At 48.7% G+C, this 20,182-nt stretch overlaps 2 protein-coding genes and 1 long non-coding RNA gene across 10 annotated transcripts in view; 1 reads left to right on the top strand and 2 right to left on the bottom strand.

Moving 5' to 3' along the window:
* TEF (TEF transcription factor, PAR bZIP family member) overlaps positions 1 to 4,768 on the bottom strand; it is a 28,987-nt gene extending 24,219 nt beyond the window's left edge. The window contains exon 1 of the mRNA XM_059846536.1: positions 4,444 to 4,768. Within this exon, the coding sequence (XP_059702519.1) occupies positions 4,444 to 4,546 (103 nt within the window). The 5' untranslated portion in view covers positions 4,547 to 4,768. The remainder of the gene's footprint in view (positions 1 to 4,443) is intronic.
* On the top strand, positions 311 to 12,736 carry LOC132327376 (uncharacterized). The gene is made up of 3 exons (XR_009486525.1): positions 311 to 998; positions 8,476 to 8,646; positions 10,413 to 12,736. It is a non-coding gene; the product is annotated as an uncharacterized LOC132327376 (long non-coding RNA).
* Positions 12,737 to 12,866: 130 nt separating this feature from the next.
* The window catches only part of ZC3H7B (zinc finger CCCH-type containing 7B), a 47,440-nt gene continuing 40,124 nt past the window's right edge, over positions 12,867 to 20,182 (bottom strand). For all 8 annotated transcript variants that reach the window (XM_059846524.1, XM_059846521.1, XM_059846525.1 and 5 more), the window contains exons 21-23: positions 18,778 to 18,911; positions 17,820 to 17,983; positions 12,867 to 17,068 (exon numbers count right to left, since the gene is read on the bottom strand). In XM_059846524.1, the coding sequence (XP_059702507.1) occupies positions 16,876 to 17,068; positions 17,820 to 17,983; positions 18,778 to 18,911 (491 nt within the window). In that variant the 3' untranslated portion in view covers positions 12,867 to 16,875. The remainder of the gene's footprint in view (positions 17,069 to 17,819; positions 17,984 to 18,777; positions 18,912 to 20,182) is intronic.

The raw sequence follows: 20,182 nt of genomic DNA, 5'->3' as shown, positions 1-20,182 counted from the left end.
CCCGGCCTCTTCGCGCCCCGGGATTGGCCCGTGTCCCCCGAGGGGGGTGGTCCCGCGCGAACAGGCCCCGCCTTCCCCGCCCTGCCCTCTCCGCGGCCGGCGCGGGCACGCGCCCCCCGCCCGTCAGGGCACGTGCAGAGGCGGGGCCTCAACGGAGCTCATTAGCATTCGGAGCCCCGCCCCTCCCGCTCCTCCCGCAGGCGCTGCGTCACTGTCAGGAGGGCGGAGGAGGCGGGGGGAGGCAGCGCGCGCGTGGGCGGCGGAGGCCGCGCGCCTCCTGTGCCTCCGCGCGCCCGGCTGTTCCCGCGGCCCAGCAGTGCCTGAGGGGGCCGCGGTCGAGCGGGCGCCCGTGAGGGCCGTCCCGGCAGCGCGACGCCTGCGAACCCCCTCCCCCTCCCGCCCTGTCACGGCACCAGCGCTCCAGCCCGCCCTTGCATATCCTCATTTAGGATCCCGAAATCACCTTTCGCGCGTGCCCTGGATTTAATCTCCCTCCGTCCCACACGATGCCCGCAGCGGCGTGCCCTAGATAACATGGGCAGGGAGAGGGACTTCACTGCAGTGCTGCCTGGGGGAAGGGAGGAGAGGCCACCTTTCCAAATTGTCATGATCACAAGAAATTCTTGTGATTCTCCAAGCGGCTCCCTGGCTCTAGCAACAAGGATGCCGTGCTGGGATTTAAGCTGCTGAACAAAAGAAGGGAGCAAATATTGCCAAGTTGGTTCCCGAGAGCACAGGTGGATACTGAGGAGCCTCTCCCACGAATGAATAAATTCGCAGAAGTCTCATGCTGCAGCCACAGGCTTTTCCTGTCAGCAGCGGCTGCTGCTCCCTCGGCAGGATGGGCTGCAGCGAACCTACTATACAGTGCTGCGAGCCGGGAAAGGGAGGGGTGTGCTCCGCTGGGATCCGCCCGTCTGCATCCAACAGAGCCGCGAGAGCGACGGCAGAGGCATTCCCATTCGTGCTAGCAGAAAAAAAAGACATCTTCCTCTCAGGTAGGCACTCGGGCATCTGCTTGGTTGAACTTCCCTGCCACAAACCTCAGACATTTAATTTACCTGACAAGGCACGATTTTACGTGACCCTTGCTAATAAACCCTGATGGTCTTTGTGACAAAAAATACCCCAAAAAACACCAACAAAAGCAAAATCAGGTCTAAACTCTTCTCCACATGCCCCAGGAAAAGGAATGGAACGTGAAGTCACACAGGGTAGGTGTTTTTCTCCATTGTCTTACAGCAATGAGGACCAAAGGACATCTCCACCCAACCTGAGTGATGTGGAGCTGCCCTACCCAGCAGCTACTTCTCTTGCATGGGCTGGGAGGCCCAGTCTGCTCCCTCCTTCACAGGGAATGAGTGGGATTCCCGATGCAACTCCTGCACACATGCTGCCCAGCAGGAAGCTTGGAAAGGGACACCCTGTTAGTATAGGCTGACGGCGCAGGTTAATGCATCATTTATCAAGGCTGATAAATCCAGTTGCAAGAAGCAGGCAGAGCAGGTCATGCTCCGCTGCCCAGCATGCTCCAGGGCTGCTACGTGCCCTCCATGGACTCCCTCCGCCTTGCCAAGCTCAGCTGGCAGGAAGAAAAGGCACATGTGTGAAAGGGAGATGGCACTTCACAGAGGGTAATGAGACACAGATGTCAGACCACACACGACAGAGGCAGCACACACAGCTTGGCAAGGGGCAGCAAGCCTGCAGCAGTGCTTTTGTCTAGGAAACAGCTACTGATAGGTGGTAGATAGAGAACACAACCAAGTGAGGTCACAAAAGAACAGCTTTTAGGCAAGTAGATGCAGCCAAAGTGGGGCAGGCTGCAGGCTTCCCATTCAGTTGTAGCTCTCATGGTCACTTTGTTCCATTGTTGTCAATGCTGGTGGCCCCCAAGGATGATGCTGTGCCTCAGTACTGTACAACACTCCTTCAAGGAACAGGGTCTGCGCACATCACCCCTGCAGAGCTCAATGGCAGCTGCTTCGCTGGGTAATGTCTGTATGAAGGGAGGTTATTAAAACCACTCAGCAGCTTTTACTTCAGGGCTTTTCCCTGTAGATTGACCATGTTCTTCCTCCACCACATTTCCACCCATGCTCCACTGTACTAAGTTTTGTTCTGCACCACTGAGAGTTGTGACTTTCCTTGGAAAGGATCTAGACTACACAACGTTAGCTGCTCTTCCCAAAGGCAGGAGGGAGGGAGGGAGTTCCTGAGGAACATTCCTGTGGGCTGCTTCTCACATCGCCTTGCTCCAGCATTAGCACTGCCCTGCCAGCTAAGAGGGAGGCTGCCCTGAGAGCTTTTCCTCACTGCCTCTGGGGATTAGTGTTCAAAGCAATTGCCAACAGAAAGCAAGCACTGTACCACAAGCTTTACCTTCTTGGTTAAGCTGGGATCTGCCTGTGATTTTACATTTGCTTTCACTCTGCAGCTGAGAAGGAAGAGTAGAGGACAATGAGATGTGAGGAGAGGAATGCAGCAGCCTTGGCTGTTGCTGCTGGGAGTCTTGTCAGGGCCAGATGATACAGAACAGCCCAGTTCTGGGGTGCAGCAGGGAGGGAGGCAAGTGATAAGCAGCTCACTGCTGGGCACAGGGTGTGAGGGGAAGATGTACAGTAAGCCCCACTGGGAGGTTTGAATAGCAGAATAGAGAATTTCAAAGAGAGGCCTGAGAACTAGCAAATCCAGATGAGTGCTGTCCAAGTATGGAGACCCAGAAGGAGAGACTGAGCTCTGTGGGAAGAGGGCCATGATGGGAATGCTGGTCTGGAGAGGGAGGCAGCATAATAAATACAGTTCTGAGGACTACGGGAAGTGATGTGGAAAGGCAGGGTGGTCCTGGAGCTGAGGAAGAAAGCTGCCACAAAACAGCACTCTCAGCTGCCAAATAAGTCATATTCAGTTAAGACTAAATTATTCTCTCTTCAAATCATTGATCTCTCCTCTACCCCCTACTCTAAACAGATAGGTCTTGCCAGCACTCCTCCCTTGGATTAATTGAATCCACTTGGCTGTGGAGAACAGAGATCCCAGAAAAGCAGCCAAACTCAGCTTAGCCACAGCAAGACTCTGCACCACATGAGCTGCCCTTGGCTGTTACTGCCTCCTCCCAGACAGTTCCACTTTCTTACCCACAGTACCTGGCTACTGTCAGCTGGGAAAACATGCCCTGGGTCCACACAACCAGTGCAACTTCATACGGTGTGGCATGTAAACACACCTGTTAGTGGGCAGTCTCAGCAAAGAAGAGAGAGAGCTCACAGGAGGCAGCAGCAGAGCAATGTGACAAAATGAGCCCCTTAGGGGTGGGGCAGTTCCCCTTGCCCTATTTCCCTTTTCCACAGGGAGCTGTGCATGTGCCATAGGGCTCACTGTGTTACAGCAGGTGTAGGCAGGTGCCTTTCCTTACATGAATGCTTTACTGTCACAGGAGCAGCCTTTTCTCCCATTGACCCTGGAGCAAGAGCAGGGTCCCTCTCCACATTGTCTGGCTTTTCTGCTCCTGGGTTCTGCTGCCCCTCAACACTGCAGAGCTGCCTGGATGTCCTGGTAGCAACTTCCTAGAGAAGAGCAAGCTCTGTGCATCTTTGTTTCTGTGAGCTCAGGTCACTCATGCCCAGACATAGGCTTGTTGAGCTGAGGTGTTCCCACACACCTCCCCAGAGCTGTGCAGCAAATGTTAAAACATAACAACCAAAAAGCAGCTTGTCAAGGGTGTGTAGCATCCTATCCAAAACCAGAGAGTACTCAAGCTGTGTGATGGGTGCTTGGAGCAGACCCAGCACTAGCAAAGCCATCAGTGCAGCATGAGCAAAGTGTTCAGCACAGCAAAAGCCCAAACTAAATAACCTCCTGGGTCCTTTCCATTTGTTTTCTAGGATGCTGCACAGAGACTGAGAAAGCCTAGGAGTACAGTAGTGCTCTTGCAAAGAAAATGCAGCATTTGCTGTGTTCTCTATCCCAGCTTTTCACTGATAAACAATTAAACAAAGTTTGCACAGTCAGCCTGCCCCATGCAGGCTGGGCTCTGGACAGTCTGAGTCTGGGAAAAGGCAATGTCTGGAGACTTAGTGGTTATTAACCACAGGACAACAACAAATGGCAATCCTGGAAATTGCTTCTATGTGAGCATCAACATTTGTGCCCAGGCCTTTTCTGTGCATGAATCTTTGAGTGTTTCCAAGAAGTAGCTGAGCACAGAGATTAAAAGGATCAGGAGCTCAGCATGATTTTATAATCAGTCCATTGCTGCCCTTTTTCCTCCTAGCTGCACAACATGCACAGTGCCAGAACTCCCTGTCTGACTTGGACACTTTGAGGAAACACACCCTGGAAGGGCTTGCAGCAAACAAGGTCTGCCCCTTTCTCACCTTGCAACTGAAGGAGGGGATGGAGAAATCAAAACAGAACCCCCAGTACATATTTCCTCAATCCTACCTGTCATCTTGTTGGTCCAGGGCAAGGAATACTCCAGTAGGGACTTCAGGACTTCCGGAAAGTCCAGGGCAGTGGGGCCCCCAGGGGTGTTGCAGCTTGACATGTCCTGTCCTGGGACTGTGCCAGCAGAGCTGAGGGAGGGCCAGGTGCCTGGCCACCAACCTTACACCCCACTATCCTGGGCGCTGTGAGATGGGCTGGGAGGCACCCGGAGCGGGTGTGCTGAACTGCTCTGGCTGAGAAAAAACAAGGAGAATGGGAAGCAGCCTGGCAGAGATGCAGCTTGCCCGGCTGTCTTCACCTCCCCCTCTCCCACTCTGAAGTGGCCAATTGTGGAAATAGCTTGCAGCCTTGCAGGGCTGGGCTGGGCGCCTGGCCAGCGTGGTTTTACAGGGCCTCTCCCAGCCAATCCGGCAGCAAAGAACTGGGCCAGTTATCTAACTTTGCAAAGGCAGCACCCTTTTCCTTCCCAAGGTGTTATAACAAATACATGTGTCTGAAGGGGAAAAAAAGCAAGTGTGTGCTGTTAAGGGTACATGTTGGCTGCAAACACAACAGCAGAGGGATCCTCTGGCACGTTCTTGGGAAGCTTTGAGGAGCTCCAAGCTGTGCAGGCTCTTACAGGGAGATACACATGCTGTCTGCATCTGCCTGATAACTTTTTAGCTGAGATGAAGATAGTGAGATTATTTGTATGTGATGCAACAATTACTGCCTGTCCCTCCTAAGTCAATATTGATAATAGCACAAGGTTTCTTTCTTATAAAGTGTGTATCATCCCCAAAATACAGGATTTTTCTTCTGAAGTGCCACAGAATTTTATCAGGAAGCAAACAGCCTCCTCTTAGAGCACTGCTGTACGGGAAGAGAGTTCATGAACCCTGCAAATACCCTGGTAACAGCTGGTTAAGTAAGATCTTGAGCGCACAAAGCCCCTCTTCTCCTGTCAGTAAAATTTTTAGCATGGAGAAAAGGACTGGAGACAGGAGGATAAAGGTTTGATCCTCTTTTTCAGAACCTGGTGTGAGAAGTAGCATCTTACATCTGCTATGGTCTTTTCTTTTGCCGAGTGTGGTATTTCAACAGAAGTGCCTTTATTTCTCAGTTTGTTCCTGTCCTTTTTGCCAGGCTCAGCCTTAGAGTGCCAGTGTGAGTCGGTAGAAACCAGGTATTCCTACAGTGGTCTGTGAGCCACAGCAATTGGACACATCCCAGCAAAATTGGGCATGGCGTTTGGTTCCATAAGGAAATGCATTTGATTTAACTCAGTAGAAACCAAAAAGAAGGAATTACCTAGCCAGGTTGGGTAGTTGAGAATTTCAGTTTAGCTGGAGAAGACTTGTGATCTAGATCCCAATCTAATCAGGTTCAGAAATCACACAATATTATGATACAACCTCTTCAGATTTTAAGCCAGTCATAACCATCAGTGGTGAAGTCATTCAGGGAGAACAGTACCATACTAGTGGTATGTTACAGTGTTCTCCACCCACCCAAAGCTGGAGCCAGCAGAGTCTGCAGATGGTCAGTGCGTTCTGGCTGCTGTCAGCAAGAGACTCGATCACATCTCTCCTTCCTGGAGCACAGCCTGCCAGCCAGGAGATCCATGTCCTCTCCTGAAATCTTCCAGTCCATTCAGTCATGCCAGGCATCATTGATGTTTGGAACAGCTACTGTCATATATGCCTAGTTTTGCTTTTTATCACAGGCTGGCATGGGAAAGTCACTGGGAACATGGTAGCTGTCCAGTGCCAGGTGCAGCTGGACTCCCTGATTTTGTCCCAGGCTCAAACTTGTTATGAAATCTGAACAAACATCTGACCACACGTCTGGAGGGACCCAAGAACTTCACAGCCACTGCTGCAGCAACTGACTGACATTTATGTCTTCAGAAAATGAAGACATTAATTCAGAGAAAATTCACAGAATCATGAAGTGGTTTGGGTTGGAAAGTACCTTCAAAATCATCTAAATTGTCTCTTAGCAGTTTGAATTATTAGCCTGCAATGGACATCTCTAATTTTTGTCTAGAGTTCTGAGAGTGATGAGATACACATCTCATCTGGTGTTTGCCATGTCCACAAAGTCTCCTACCAATAGTGTATGTCCCTCTTGATTCAGAATCCCAGAGCAGCAAGCTCCTGCCCACCAGAAGAGCTTGGATAACATCACTAGCTGGAAGCATCAACACCACCCTGTCTTCAAGCCCCAGGAAATCAGAAAATATACGATGGAGTAGAGTCATAGCAGTAGGGAATGTCTGTCTGCCCCCATGTCCCTGCCATGGAGAGCAGAACACTTGAGCTGCTTTAGTGAAGGAAGTTGAAATGTTGTCTCTGGAAAGGTGCAGGCATGGCCACAGATTGCATCACTTGTGCTGGCTGCACTGTTGTCAGATCAGATATGTTTTTACTGGTTTTGTGATCCCATTTTAGTGGAGGTGCCAGCAGCTCTGCTCCAGCCATCACTCAGAAGCCCAGTCAGCCCTTAACAGCACATTTTCTCACAGACTCAACCAGCCATAGTCAACTTACACTGGCCCTGAGTGGATGGCACACAAAAGGAGGCACCTAATGTCATGGCAAAGGCCAAACTCCAGGAACACCAATTTTACTGGCAGAGACCAGGGCTAACTTCACTGTATTTTCTGCAGGTCTCTTGGGCATCTACCCACACCACCCAGCTGTGCTGGCTGAACCTCTCTGCATATTTGCCCAAGGAGTATGTTCAGCAGTCCTGAGAAGAGGATTGTGGGTCCTTCAACATTTGTCTTGGTCCATACTCTCCCTCCTTTTACATTTTTATTTGAAAGAATTGTTCTTTTTTTAAGCAACCAGTTCTTGTACCTTCCTTTCCCTGACCTCCTTGCCTTCCTGCAGTGTTCAGGTGCTTCTGTTGGCACCAAAGCATGTAAATATCTCTTTTAAAACCTCTAATTCTACTCCTGTCTCTAACGGGACCTCTCCAGAGAGGTGTGCCATCGGGCCAAACAGAACTGTGGAGCAACACTGCTGAGGTGTCACTCATAGCTCCAGCCCTGCTGGCAGTTCGAGACCCTGTAGAATCTTTTCAGACCTTTAGACCTCTGATACCACCCTGCTCATTATAAGGAGCTGGGTAAGGGGGTTCTCTGTTCATGGGTCCAAGTTGCCATCTTTTCCTCAGCCTCAGGAGTATTCCCTCAACTCCTCCACAGGGCCACTTTCGCAGCACTTCTGGAGCAGCCCTTCCCCTGTTTCCACTCCTGCCGGTGTCTTGCAGCCTCCCCCAGACCCAAAACAAGAGCCAGTGCTCCACTTGTGTGCCTCCTCAGTCAGAAACTCCTGCAGATTATTGCTGTGGGTCTTGTCCTTGGTGGTAGCACCTGGCTGCTCGTCAATTTATGAGGCCACCACTACAAAAGGGAATTTAATTGTTTCTCAGGTGTGTCTGAAAGCATAGCTGATGGGAAACCCGGCAGCAGCAATGACATTTGACCAAAGAAAGGCATTAGTGGTTATTATTACTAATTGCTTTAATCTCAGCTTCCTCCAATAAGGTGAAAGTTTGGCTTGGTAATCTAATGGAATGTGTTGTCTTAGAAAATAAAAACTTTTTGTCTTATTTTCTAAGGACACAAAGCTTATGCAACAGTATTATCCATCCATCCATCCATCCATCCATCCATCCATCCATCCATCCATCCATCCATCCATCCTCAAGTCTGCTACTTCACCTTGGCAAAGGGATAAATACATTTAAATATCTTATTCTGTTTGAAAGATAAGCTAGGAAGAGGAGAGTCAAATTAATGCCCCCCCAGAGATAAAACCTGCTGTTATGTGTTCTGTATGATCTGGGGCCCATTGGCAGTGACAAGGGACAGGCAGAAGCCAGCAGTACTGAAAGGACTTTTTGGTGACGTACAAAATGACATTCCCCTGAAGTGAATCTGGAAAAAAGGATAAAAACATTTAGAAACGTCTACAAGATTTGCAAATTCTGCTGTTCTTGAAGCAAGACTAATTTCCTTTTATTCTTAATATCTTTCAGTTACCCGAGACCATTCACACTGGCAGCGCAGCCATTACTTGGAAATTTCCGTTCCTCCTCACATGAGACATCTTGTGCTGCACATCCCACAAATCGAGCCTACTGCTCTAAGTCTGTGTGGAGGCTCCAGGCCCACCCGCAAGGTTTGATTCTTGCACCAAACCCAGCTTGGTAAGTGGTTTCCTCTTTCTTTTATCCATGCAAACCCTTTGCCAGAGGTTAATCACTGCTTCTTTACAGACATCTGTACAATTTTTTGTTCTTGTACTAGTTCCTAGGACAATTGTACATTCCCCTTACAGCTTCCAGACTTAACTATTTATTTGTGTGGTACATTGGGCTTGGTAGGGAATTTTTCTCACCCTGGCAGAGGCCTGCAGGGTGAGTTTCACCACGGCCATTTTGAAAGGACACTTGCACCACATCCCAGAAACTTGTCTTCTTCTGGGTTGAGATGCTGCTAGTGCCAAAAAACATCCATGGAGCTGCAGGAATACCCAGAACGGCAGCGGCAGGGAAGGCTGTGGCCAGACCACAGGGGTGACAGCATCCACAGCAGATTACTTTGAAGAAAAGGAGGTGAGAGAAGGAGTAATGAAGCCAGCAAGGGAGGGTGTACAGCTGAGGGAAAAGTGGGACCAGGGCTCTGTATTGGCTAAAGACCCTGCCCGATGCCTGCAACATGGGCATGCAGCACTTTGGGTACTTTTGATGGTAGCAATATGTGACACAGCCACCTCACTCCTCAGAGCTCCCTTCCTGCCTCTGAAAGGGCTTCCTTCCCCAGCAAGGTATGGCATGCATACATGTGCCTATGTGTGTGTACAAATGTGCCTGCCTGTCTCCCTGTATGGAGGAGCAGCGCTGGGATCTCCCAGCCAAGCAGTGAACTTCAGTGGAAGGAAGTGCCTCCACCTCCCGCCCGAGGCAAAATAATTTCTAAAAACTAATTCCCCAGTATGAGTGCCAAAAAGTTAATGAGCTTTGCTTCCCCACCACCCCTGCCAAGACATCTCCCCCTTCTTGGGGTGCTCACATGGCAGCTGGGCTCACCACAGCTCTGCTTCTCTGCACGTGGCCTTCCCTTGTGAGGTACCATTTGCCAGAGAACTAGGTGCTAGGCAGGGAGAAAACTTGAGAAAGGGCCTTGGGATCACCAGAAGTTGTACTGTCCTGGGCAGGAAGGACACCTAGAGCTGCCTTTTTGCATTTCCCTGCTCTGAAAACACTCTGGCAGCCTGGATGGAGACAGTTTTGGGAGCTCTTGGAACAAGCCTTGGCAGGAGGCAGAGTCCAGGAGGTGCCAAGAGCAGCAATAAACCAAGGGGTTGAAATCAGGATGGGGAAATCCAAGAGCTGTGATGTTGGGCCATGGGAGATCACTGGGTGGGACAGTAAGAGACACATTCTTGTGGCTACTTCTCTCTCAAAACCAAGGCTGTCTGTAAGGACCTAGGCTGTCTCTTCCTACTCACATCTGCTAAGGACAACATGGTTGCCAGCAAGAGCAGGGATCCTGCAGCATTGTAGCACAAGAGGTCTGAGCTTGACAGAAAGATACAGGAGTCAGACGAGCCTGGGGAAGGCACGGGGGCTGAAAGAAAACAAATTACCCTTAAAAACTGCTTCGACAGTTTGGCTGCCACTGATAGCCCAAAACCAACACATGAATGGTCTCAAATAGGAGAAGCTCCAGGCTGCTTAGAGCTTCTTTTGAAACACTGCTGCTGTATTGAATCCCCACCACAGCTCCCAGGGGCAATGCCCAGCTGTGTTGCAGTTATTCTCAAGCAATTTTGCTGAGGAAAACTGAGGCCATCTCACTCCCATGGAAGCAGGACTTTCCCTCTCGGTCTCAGAGCTTTGCTGGGGTACAGATGGGGGCATGTGCCTTGGTATTCAATTAGCAAAACTATGCAGCTCTTCATCCTTTTCAGCCATCTGCCTGGAGGGCTGCAGCGCTATTGGAAGCCCAGAGCTAAGGAAGACATAGGAAATCCTGAGAACAAAGGAAATATGCCAAAGAGCACCTCCAGAGCTGTTTTTTCCAATTCAAAGCAAGCCAAATCTACTCTGGCATCTAGCTTTAGAGACTTCTATCCCACCCCTGGGTAAATGTAATTTTTTGGAGGATTAATTCAGATGGTTATGAATGACCCTATTTACGGGGTCTCTGCTATGTTTGTGCCTCCTAAGGCTCTCTGGAACAAGTAATAATTTTCTGGGGCACTGCCATCCACAAGATAAACTGCAGATACGAGCATTCCTGAAAGAGCCAATCTTGGGAGCTGCCAGGGACAGGACTGTTGTGGTGGGAAATGAGTCAGCTGGAGCTGTCATCTGGTCTGGTCCCTGCTCTTGTCTTTGCTGCATCTGGAGCTGTTTTCAGGAAACACCACTCCTGTTCCAGAGGCACCAGGACAGACTGCTCTTGCCTGGAGGAGGAACCACAAGAAACAAGAGGTGACAATCAATTTGGGAAGGGAGAGAAGTTATGTGGAATGGACAGGTCCTGTCCTGTCCACTCCCATCCTGGGGAGAAAAGGGTGAGGCTGAATGAGACATGGCTCAGCTTCTGACCAGAGCCCGCAGCTTTCAAGGAAGCCCCAATAGCTGTGTGTCCACAGGACCTCTGCCCAGAGCCATCCCATAGTACCCAACCAAGTCTGTTCAGTGCCTTCCTCCACCACATATCAAACAGCTGTGTGCTTCAGCCACCATGCCCACAGCCTTTCCGCCTCCACTTCCCTCCAGCTAGTCACTCCCAGCCAGGCCTCTCTGACTATTTAGCTTGTTGCTTTCTGGCCCATGTTTTCCCCCCCAGCTGCCCTACATAGCTGCATCCTCTGTGCCCAGCCAGTGACCAACACACCTCCCCAGCTCATGCATGTCAGGAACTCTCTGCTGCTCACTGTGCACAGGACACTACACAACATGACCCTGTTCCTGGTTGCAATGGCAGCAGCAAACACAATGAAGAGGATGACAGCATTTGCATCATATGCTGTCACTGCCCAGAAATATTTCTCTGTAGTGTAGTAGGCAGACTCCATTACAGGATTGCTTAGGATTCTCATCTGCAGCAAACTCCTTCTGCCAGGCTGCTGTGTGATGGCATTAACCATCTTCAATAAGAAGCCTTCCTCCCACGTCTCAGGGGTTTCTACCCTGCTCCTCTCAATCTTCCACAGAACCTGGATTTTTCCTGGCTGATCTGGGTCTCTCTGCCTTGTCTTTGTATCTGCTGAAGTTCCTAGGAAGATCAAATTATTGAAATCACCACTCCTTTTCTTCCTCTCCAAAATACAAGTTTATTTCAGTGAAGAAACATGGTTTACAGCTGAGGCTCAAACCTGCAAGGAAAACAGGTGTTCTTCTCCTGATGCTTTGTCTTTCTCACAATTTGACAATTTTGGTTTCAGTTGTACTGGAAAAGCTACCTTCAACTCTTGCCAGCATGGCCTCAACAATCTTTGGAATGTAAAACTAACATCTCTCACATTGTATGTATTCAATTGACGCCCCTCGGAAGTGCGCATGGCTCCTCATTCCCCCTGCACTACAAGAATTTGTTCAGGCCTCTTCTTTGGCCAGAAGGACATGAGTTCTTATGTCTGTATGAAGGCACATCAAGGAGACGTGTGACATATCTTGTCTCTTCAGGCCTCACTGGATATGACCTTCTGGTCACTACCAGTTTATACAGCAGTAACAGGGCATATCCATGGGACGCTTGTGTCTTCACATCTCCAGTTCTGATTTTATCAAGAATCTAGATTAATCTGCATTGTGATGGATTCAAAAAATAAAGAAGGTGGATTTATTAATAAATGTTTTCACAGTGACCTCTTTCCCAAATGCATTTCCTCACACAGCATCCTCTCTAGGAGGAAAGTGCACGGACGCTTCCCATGGCCCAAGCTGTGTGCCACTCAGTGAGTAGGGCTAAGGACATGCTCCCTAGCAGGGTGCACACTGCCAGGCAAAAGAACTGGCCAACCCAGTTCAACAGAGCAGCCTACACAGAAGAATCTCTAGCTGAAGGTATTTACCCAATTATTGGAGGTTTCAAAACACAGGTTACCCAAACACCTGAAACTATGTGTTAATGCATAGCTGGCACTAGGGGGAAAGAAAAACATCTTAAATACACCTAAAGTTCACTAGAACTTTGTGTCTGATGAAGAACTTCATCAACTGTTAATATGCACATAGGCAATTTTCCACTCAGCAAGAAGAGTAGCAGATTGTACTTAAAGATGGGAGAAAGCCACAGTGGTCCAATGCTTTACGAGCTCCCTTTGCTTCCCTCCTCACAGCAGGGAAACCCAAAAGCAAGATAAAATCCTTTGCAGGCTGTTTGAAAAACACAAACACACTCTGGATCAGGAGAGGGTTTAAAGTGCACACTTTTATTTTCTATTACAAAGGCTAAAAGAAGCAAGTTTGGTTTTTCTTTCTTTATTTAAGAACAAAAACAAAAATGTTGTTAAAACATCTACATATTTATCCTTATACTAGACCTTATGAAAGATACTAAGTTCTTTTTTAATAGTAAAGCGTGGTATTCTTAAATTATATTAATATGAAGACATATTAAAGGACTCAAAATCATTACTACCCAGCTCAGAACTGCAGCATCCCCTTGCTATCTTTTCCTTTCACTTGCTAAAACCCATCAATTTTTGACATACAGTTTCATACAAGCTAAGTAGGGTATTTTTGTTGGTTGTTGTTTTTTGTTTGTTTGGGGTTTTTTTGTTAATTCTCCTAACTCCAATCCCAGTGTCACCTAAATCCCTGCCCCTACCTAAGAATTTGGGAAAAGATTTTCACTAAGTCCTTCAGCATGTAATAAGTTTCTTCTCTGTGTGAATGTCTGTAGTTATTTTACAGGATATGAGATTTTCTTCTAATGTTATAAAATTAAAACATTATTTCCTGCGTTAAAAACTCTTAAATTTGGTTCTATGCTGCAGAATTTTCTTCTTCTTCTCTCACACAAATGAAGAAGAGAGAGTTAGCACAGGGTCTTGGGAACACACCACTAAAGCAGCCTCTACAACTTGTGGTTTATCTGCTGTAGAGCTGCGAGCACTGAGCATTTCTGTTGAGAGCACATAATGTGCTGAAGAAAACCCTCTTGGCTTGATAAAGCCTGGGAAGTCAAGTGTGAAACTTCCTGCCTTTCACAATGTCCCTTTAAATAATATAAGCAAAGCCTTATATTAAAACTTTACTCACTAGTTAGCAGTATAATACTCTCTCACTGAGATGGGACTGCAAGGACATCCTAGAGGGTTTCAAAAATGTGAACAAAGAAACCTGTCCCATCTCAAAGTTTATACCTATCTATATAAAACCCTCCCCTCTTTTGTTATTTCCCTTTCCCTATCCCAAATAAAAGGCTTCATAATTAAACTGGAGATGCTGCGTTTCCTGGCTTGAGTCCTTTTCCTTTACCCTCATTTAAAAGATTCCTTCGATACCACACACATATAATATTATATAGAGCGATATATTTAATACCTGTGTATATATGCTTCATGGGAAGGGTCACATATATACACACTAAAACAAGTCTGGTGACAAAGTACTGCAACACCACAGACCAGGTTATCATATCAGGGAAAACAAAGAGACACTTGATGCAACCCCCATGACCGTGGGCCTACCTCACCTCACCCTCACCCCACCCTCTCCCCATCTCAGCCCCACCCTGAACCTCTGAAGCCCCACTGAGCAGCTCAGCTCTCACTGCAGAGATGGGGAGAGGGGACAGTGACCCACTCTGTAACTTGTTTAGGTTACATGAGAAATCACGGCTCAGCCAACGCTAGAGTCACACTAGAGATGCAGGTTTGTTTTAAAAAGAAAAAACACATTCCAGTGTCCCCCAATCCAGATTTCCTTCCTTGGCATCTCTGCCCAAGAAGAGCAGAACAAGATAACCCAGGAGCTGATGCCTGTCTCCTCCCATCTCTAAAGTTGACCACTTGAGCACAAGGATGACCAGGAGAAGGTACCATAGCTACCACAAAGAACAGAGGAGAAAATACAGCACCTGACTACTCAAAAACTGCCATGTCTGATATTGCTCATAGCAAACCAGAGACTACCATCCATATTTTAAGGGAGAGGGAAAAAAGCTCAGCAGAAAAGTGGTTAGGTTGCCCAGGAAAGAGGCTGAGTCCCCATCCCCAAAGGTATTTAAAAATACATGTAGATGTGGCACTTTGGGACATGGTTTATCTGGGAATTGGCAGTGCCAGGTTAACAACTCGACTTGATGATCTTTGAGGTCTTTTTCAACTTAATGATTCTAAGTGCAGAAGTGCATTCAGTTCACTTACAGCACACTGTGTCTCTGGAAAGATTCCAGCACTCTGCTCCAGAACTGGACCCTAACTATCCCAGTGGAGCTGAAGGCTGGTTTAGAAAGATGACAGCTGCCCCACACCATCTTTACATCTCCTGATTTCCTCATCCCATCTCTCCTGAAGCTCTGAACCCCAAGGATATGGGAGCAGAGAGGAATGGGAGGACGCAGCAATGCCAAACCACCAAGCAGTTCAAGGGCAGATTGTATTTACCATGGATACAGCCCTACCAGCCCCAAGGGCTCCAAGACTGCTGTCCCAGAAGAATCTGTATGAAAAAGACATCCCTGACGAAGGCTGGGAGGGAGATGTGTTTGTGTTTGACTGGATGGTGCCATCCATGCATGCAGAACTGCAGAGCACAGCTAGACTGCAGAAGAGAGAAGGAGAGGGAAGCTCAGAACAGGGAACACATTTACTGCTTAGAGGATGAGACTGCCAGAAAGGACAAGGCTGGCATGCAGAGCAGTACTGCTTCTCACTGCTGCCCCTTATAAAAGCAGCAAAACTTCTGTCCCAGAGTTCAGCATTACTGATTACCTCATCAAAGCACACATCAGGCAGCACAAGAGCAGGCCATGGCTGGGTCCCACTCATTTTGTACCACTGTCCCTGCTCTGGGTCACATCCTGGTTGCACTGTGTATCTGCAAGCTCCCTGCTCTGGCTCTGAGGAGGAGGGAGCTGGACCTCTGGTACTGGTAAGCGCTTCCAGCTGGATTCCTATTAGCTTAACATTGCCTGTGCTGTGCAATGGTGTCCTTTTAAATGGGTCCCCACCCAGTTCTTCTGGCAGTGCCGGGAAAAATGCAGCTCTAAGTAACCAGAAACACATGCCATTTAAAGAGTAAGAAAGAACACCATTACCTCCCTCCCTCCCTCCCTCCCTCTCTTCAGGACACAAGGCAACACAGAAACACAGGATCCGTTTGGTGACCACCTCCCTCCTGACTGATACTGCTGTGTGGACTTCAGTGACACACGGTGTGTCACAGATTCCACTACACCTCCTAGATGGGTTCTGTTTTATTTGCACCAGTCGCATCAGCCAAAAAACCAAACCCAAGCTATCTGCCCTGAACACCTGCCACACACTGAAAAAGACATCTAATGAGAAGTCACCAACTTGCCTTCTGAGTACAGTCAGCTGAAGTTTGAAGTAACCTACAACCGCATTCCTGCTGCTGCAAGCAGTTCCATTACTTTGCTGCTTTTACCTTGCACTCCTTATACCACAAGCTGTTATCCTCCTCAGCACCAGTTGATGCCTCAGGGCAATACAGACAGCTAGAGCATAAGCCTAGATCTCTTAAGCCAAATCTAGTGGTTTTCCTTCTTTGCACCACAATTTCTATTTCTTTTGGTACCAAACTCCCAGAAGAGCAGGAGAGCTGCAGCAGAGTAAGTGGCGCTTAGTCTGCAGCACTGAGAAAAGGAACGTATGAAATTCATGGTTACCTTTTCACCAGATTTCATAAAATCATAGAACGGTCTGGGCTGGAAAGGACCTAAAGATCATCCCCTGCCATTTAGAAAGATGCCTTCTACTAGACCACACTGCTCAGAGCTCTATCCAGCCTGGTCTTGAATGGCTCCAGGGATGGGGCATCCACAACTTTTCTGTCCCTCTCTCTCGGCTCTGTCCTCCAGACCTCTGCAGTCATACTCTGAATTGAAAGACAGAAGAATGACACAAGGAGAAATTCTCTGATTTGCAGCCCAATACAGACTGAATTAATTCCTTGGAATGAAGGACAGTGAAAACAAAAAGATGAAGTGGAAGGAGAATTTGGGGGAAAGAAGAGAGAAAAAATGGATCACAAACTCAGTGAGCGTGGCGTTGCTGGCCAACGAGAATTAAATTCACAAATTCGTTCACTAATAAATCATCGTCTCATAATCTTAAAACAAAAGAAAAGATAAAGTTCTCATTGCGAGACACCCATCTCGCTCTCCCTGCTACTGCCATTTGGAAAACCCACCCCGTGTTTCTGCAGCTGACAGACTCCCCCCAGGTCATACTATACGTCATCCCGCAATAGGAAGTTGTATTTCCCGAAGTCGTCATCCCTGGGGCAGAGCAGCATGTCCTTGCGAGCTTTGGCCAGTTTCTGTTTCAGCACTTCCCTCCTGTCCAGCCACTCCGTCAGCTCGTCCTGCCCATGGGCGTAGCGACACTCCTCTCCCTCAGGACAGGCCTTGTTCTTCTGGAACCTGCCAGCACAAGGAGTGCAGTCAGGAGGGCACCCCCAGTAAAGGGGTTTGAGCTCTCTGTCTGGGATACTTGATCAGGACCCACTGAAACATGCTGTGAACTCTCCTTTTTAAGGGTGAGCTGATTGTCCTACAAACCTATGTACAGGTGGGAAAGACATCATGGCTGGGAAAAAAAACAGAGCAGCAAAACCAGCAGTGGCTACAAAGGGATTTAGTCAAGAGCACAAATAAATGTGAGCTGGAACTGGACCAGCAGGGATGAGGAAAAAACAGTGCACAAGAGAGGAAATGCCAGGTAACCGCCATGAAAGACAAGAACCTTCTTGCTAAGTGGCATTTTTAACCATCACAAGCTTTCTGAAGGCACCTTAAGGTGCTGATTCAGAGGGCGTGAGACGTTCAAACCATTTAATAAGGCACCTGGGATTCCCCCAAGCACTGGGCCACGGAGACTGTTCAGCAGCCTGAGAGCATCCTGGCTATGAAGACCATAGGTGCAGACAGGAAGCTCTCCTTTTCTCAAGACACATGCTCAGGAACGTGTTTTTATCCCTCAGTATTGTGGCTGAGCACCTCTGTGATCCAACAGTAGCCACCGTGTCACCCAAACCTGTCATCTCATCCCACTCCCCCTAAATGGAGAAGTCTCCAAGAACTCTGTGAGAGGATGAGGAGGGATGACAGAGGCCCTGGGCCTGTTAGCCTGTCCCCGCAGCAGCAGCACAAGAGGGAGGTGAGACAATAGTACCTCTCGCAGAGCCGGAATTCGCCCATGGGGAACCGGTAGCTCCAGCAGCTGGAGTCACTGTCTGAGGTGAAGACCTTCTCCTTGTGCTTCTCTGACTGGATGTGCTGCTGCCATTGCTTCTTGCTGTTGCTGTTTTTCCCACAGAGCCAGCAGTGGTAGCCCATCTAACCGGTGCAGACAGGGAAAAAGGCCAGTCAGTGCAATAACATTCACGTCCACTGGCCTTCCTTATGCTGGCACTGCCTCTCTCCCTCTCCTTCCAGAGCATCCTGGAAGCTCCACTCAGTCTATGACTACCCACACTTCTCTGCCATATTGTTTTTGAGGAACTGTGCTGACACTAAAGGGGAACACAGGAGATGCTCTGTCAGAGTTTATCTATGACTCAAACAGGCTCAAGGGACAGGGCAGCTCAGTTCATTGATGTGGTCCCCCTGCCCCTGCTGATGGCCCCAGTGGGGTCTCAATGCAAGGTCCCCAGATTCATAGGCAATGCAGGACTCTTTGGCAGCGCTGATCCTTACATCAGTACCACCCATGGCATAAGGAAACACTTCTGCCTCCAGTTTTTCTGTGCCAGCTCTTTCCAAGCTTCCCCCTCTTCTGACAGGCCTGCAATGGTTTTGCCAGCTTGCCCAGGAGCAGGCAGGAGCCCTGGAGAGAGGCTGAGCCCACACAAAAGGGAACCTAAGGTAGACTCCTAATGACTTAGGGATTAACAGAAAAGCCATTGTAGAGCGTTGTTGACCCCAGGTCGATCTCTTCCCACTTCAGCTGTGCTGCCCCTGCTGCGCTGCTCCAAGCTGTCCATTTAACCTATGTTAATACAAGCTCTGTTCCACTAGAGCAATGCGGTCCCTGCTAGCCACACCTGGAGCACAGGAGAGAGGCAGGCTGGCAGCACTGAGGAGGAGGAGGAGGAGGAGAAGGAATGAAGGACAAGAGATCAGCTTATTACCATGATGTCCGCATAGTCAGTGGGCATCTGGATCTGTTTCTCCCCTTCTCGCGAGGTGAGTGGTGTTCCCTCTCCAGGCTTCCCAGGATTGTGTTTCTTTAGCCACATGTCATAGGTCTGCTGCATATCTAGTACTGCACAAAGGCAACACATGAAGCCACTCAATAACCTCCCAGCCGTGCACAAACTATGAGAAAAGGACAAATGCTGGGGCAGCCCTTCCCTCCCCTTGCCTGTGCAGCAGCCCCAGACTGAAGGCCTGTGCCCCATGTCACCTTTTCAGATAAGACCCCTGGGGAGAGAAGCCAAATTCACAGCACACCACCTGGCATGGGGGGTGTCTTCTACCAGTCCAGGGGGAACTGTGACAACAGCCACACAAACTTTTCAGAAAGGTGGCAAAGTGCTGCAAGATCTCATTGGAATTCACCCCACAATACGATTCTCCAAGAGGCCCGTTTCTACTTGACCTCAGGAGACATCTCATCCAGCCAGGAAGCTAAGGCATGGCTGGTTTCAGTTCCATCTCTTCCCTCTAAGCCCAAGCTTCATCCTCAGCACTAGAGAGGGAGGACAGCCCCTAAGCAAGTTTGCCACAGGAAGCACTGCAGAGAGGAGGAAGCCTAATGATAACTTGCCCTAAGTTCAATACCTGCCCAGAGAACTGCAGTCAATGTCTCTCATGGCTTTTGATTTAAAAGCCACTCAACATACTTCTGAGAAGGAAAATTTGAGGTGGAAGCTTTAACTAGACATCTGCCTTTGCAAGATCAGCTCCTGAGAGAGGCTATGGAAACATAAATGTTTGCAGATATCGATATGATGCTCAAAGTGTGATGCATTAGTGATTGACTCCTTGCTAAATGAGTGATTGAGAAACTCGAGGTAACTGGGGATAAATGAATGCAAATTCCCCCAAACTAAGACAATGCTGTTGTTTGAAGATTCACCTTTATGCTTGAGCAAACACACCCAGACTGGTCTGACGTGCTTTAAAGGCCCCAGCAATGAAATGCTGTGAACTGCAATAAGTAACAGTTTGGCTCAGCAGAGAGAAGGACTCTCCACAGAACCAAAACTCAGGGGAGGCCTGAAATTCTTCAGGCTTTCCAGCAGCTCCAACAGAGGTAGGTGAGCACCTGGACAGCTGGCCCTTTTCCCCCAGCCTCCTGTTGATCTGAATAAACAAGGATTTCTGCCACGGAGCTGGCTGTCCAGGATATGGGCTACCCCCCAACTATCACCCAAAAGGTAAGCCTGCAGAATTAAATACAGACAAGTTCCTCCACAAAGGCACCACCCAAGGATGTTCTCATTCAGGATCTCAACTCCACCCCTTTGAATACAATGCCATGAGCGGGGAGAGCCACAGCCCAAGACCAAGGAATACGAGCAGAAATAGTTA

Source organism: Haemorhous mexicanus, chromosome 5, assembly GCF_027477595.1.
Source record: "Haemorhous mexicanus isolate bHaeMex1 chromosome 5, bHaeMex1.pri, whole genome shotgun sequence".
Lineage (NCBI taxonomy): Eukaryota > Metazoa > Chordata > Aves > Passeriformes > Fringillidae > Haemorhous > Haemorhous mexicanus.
Note: the sequence above shows the minus strand (reverse complement) of the source record. Positions and strands in the feature narration are given on the sequence as shown.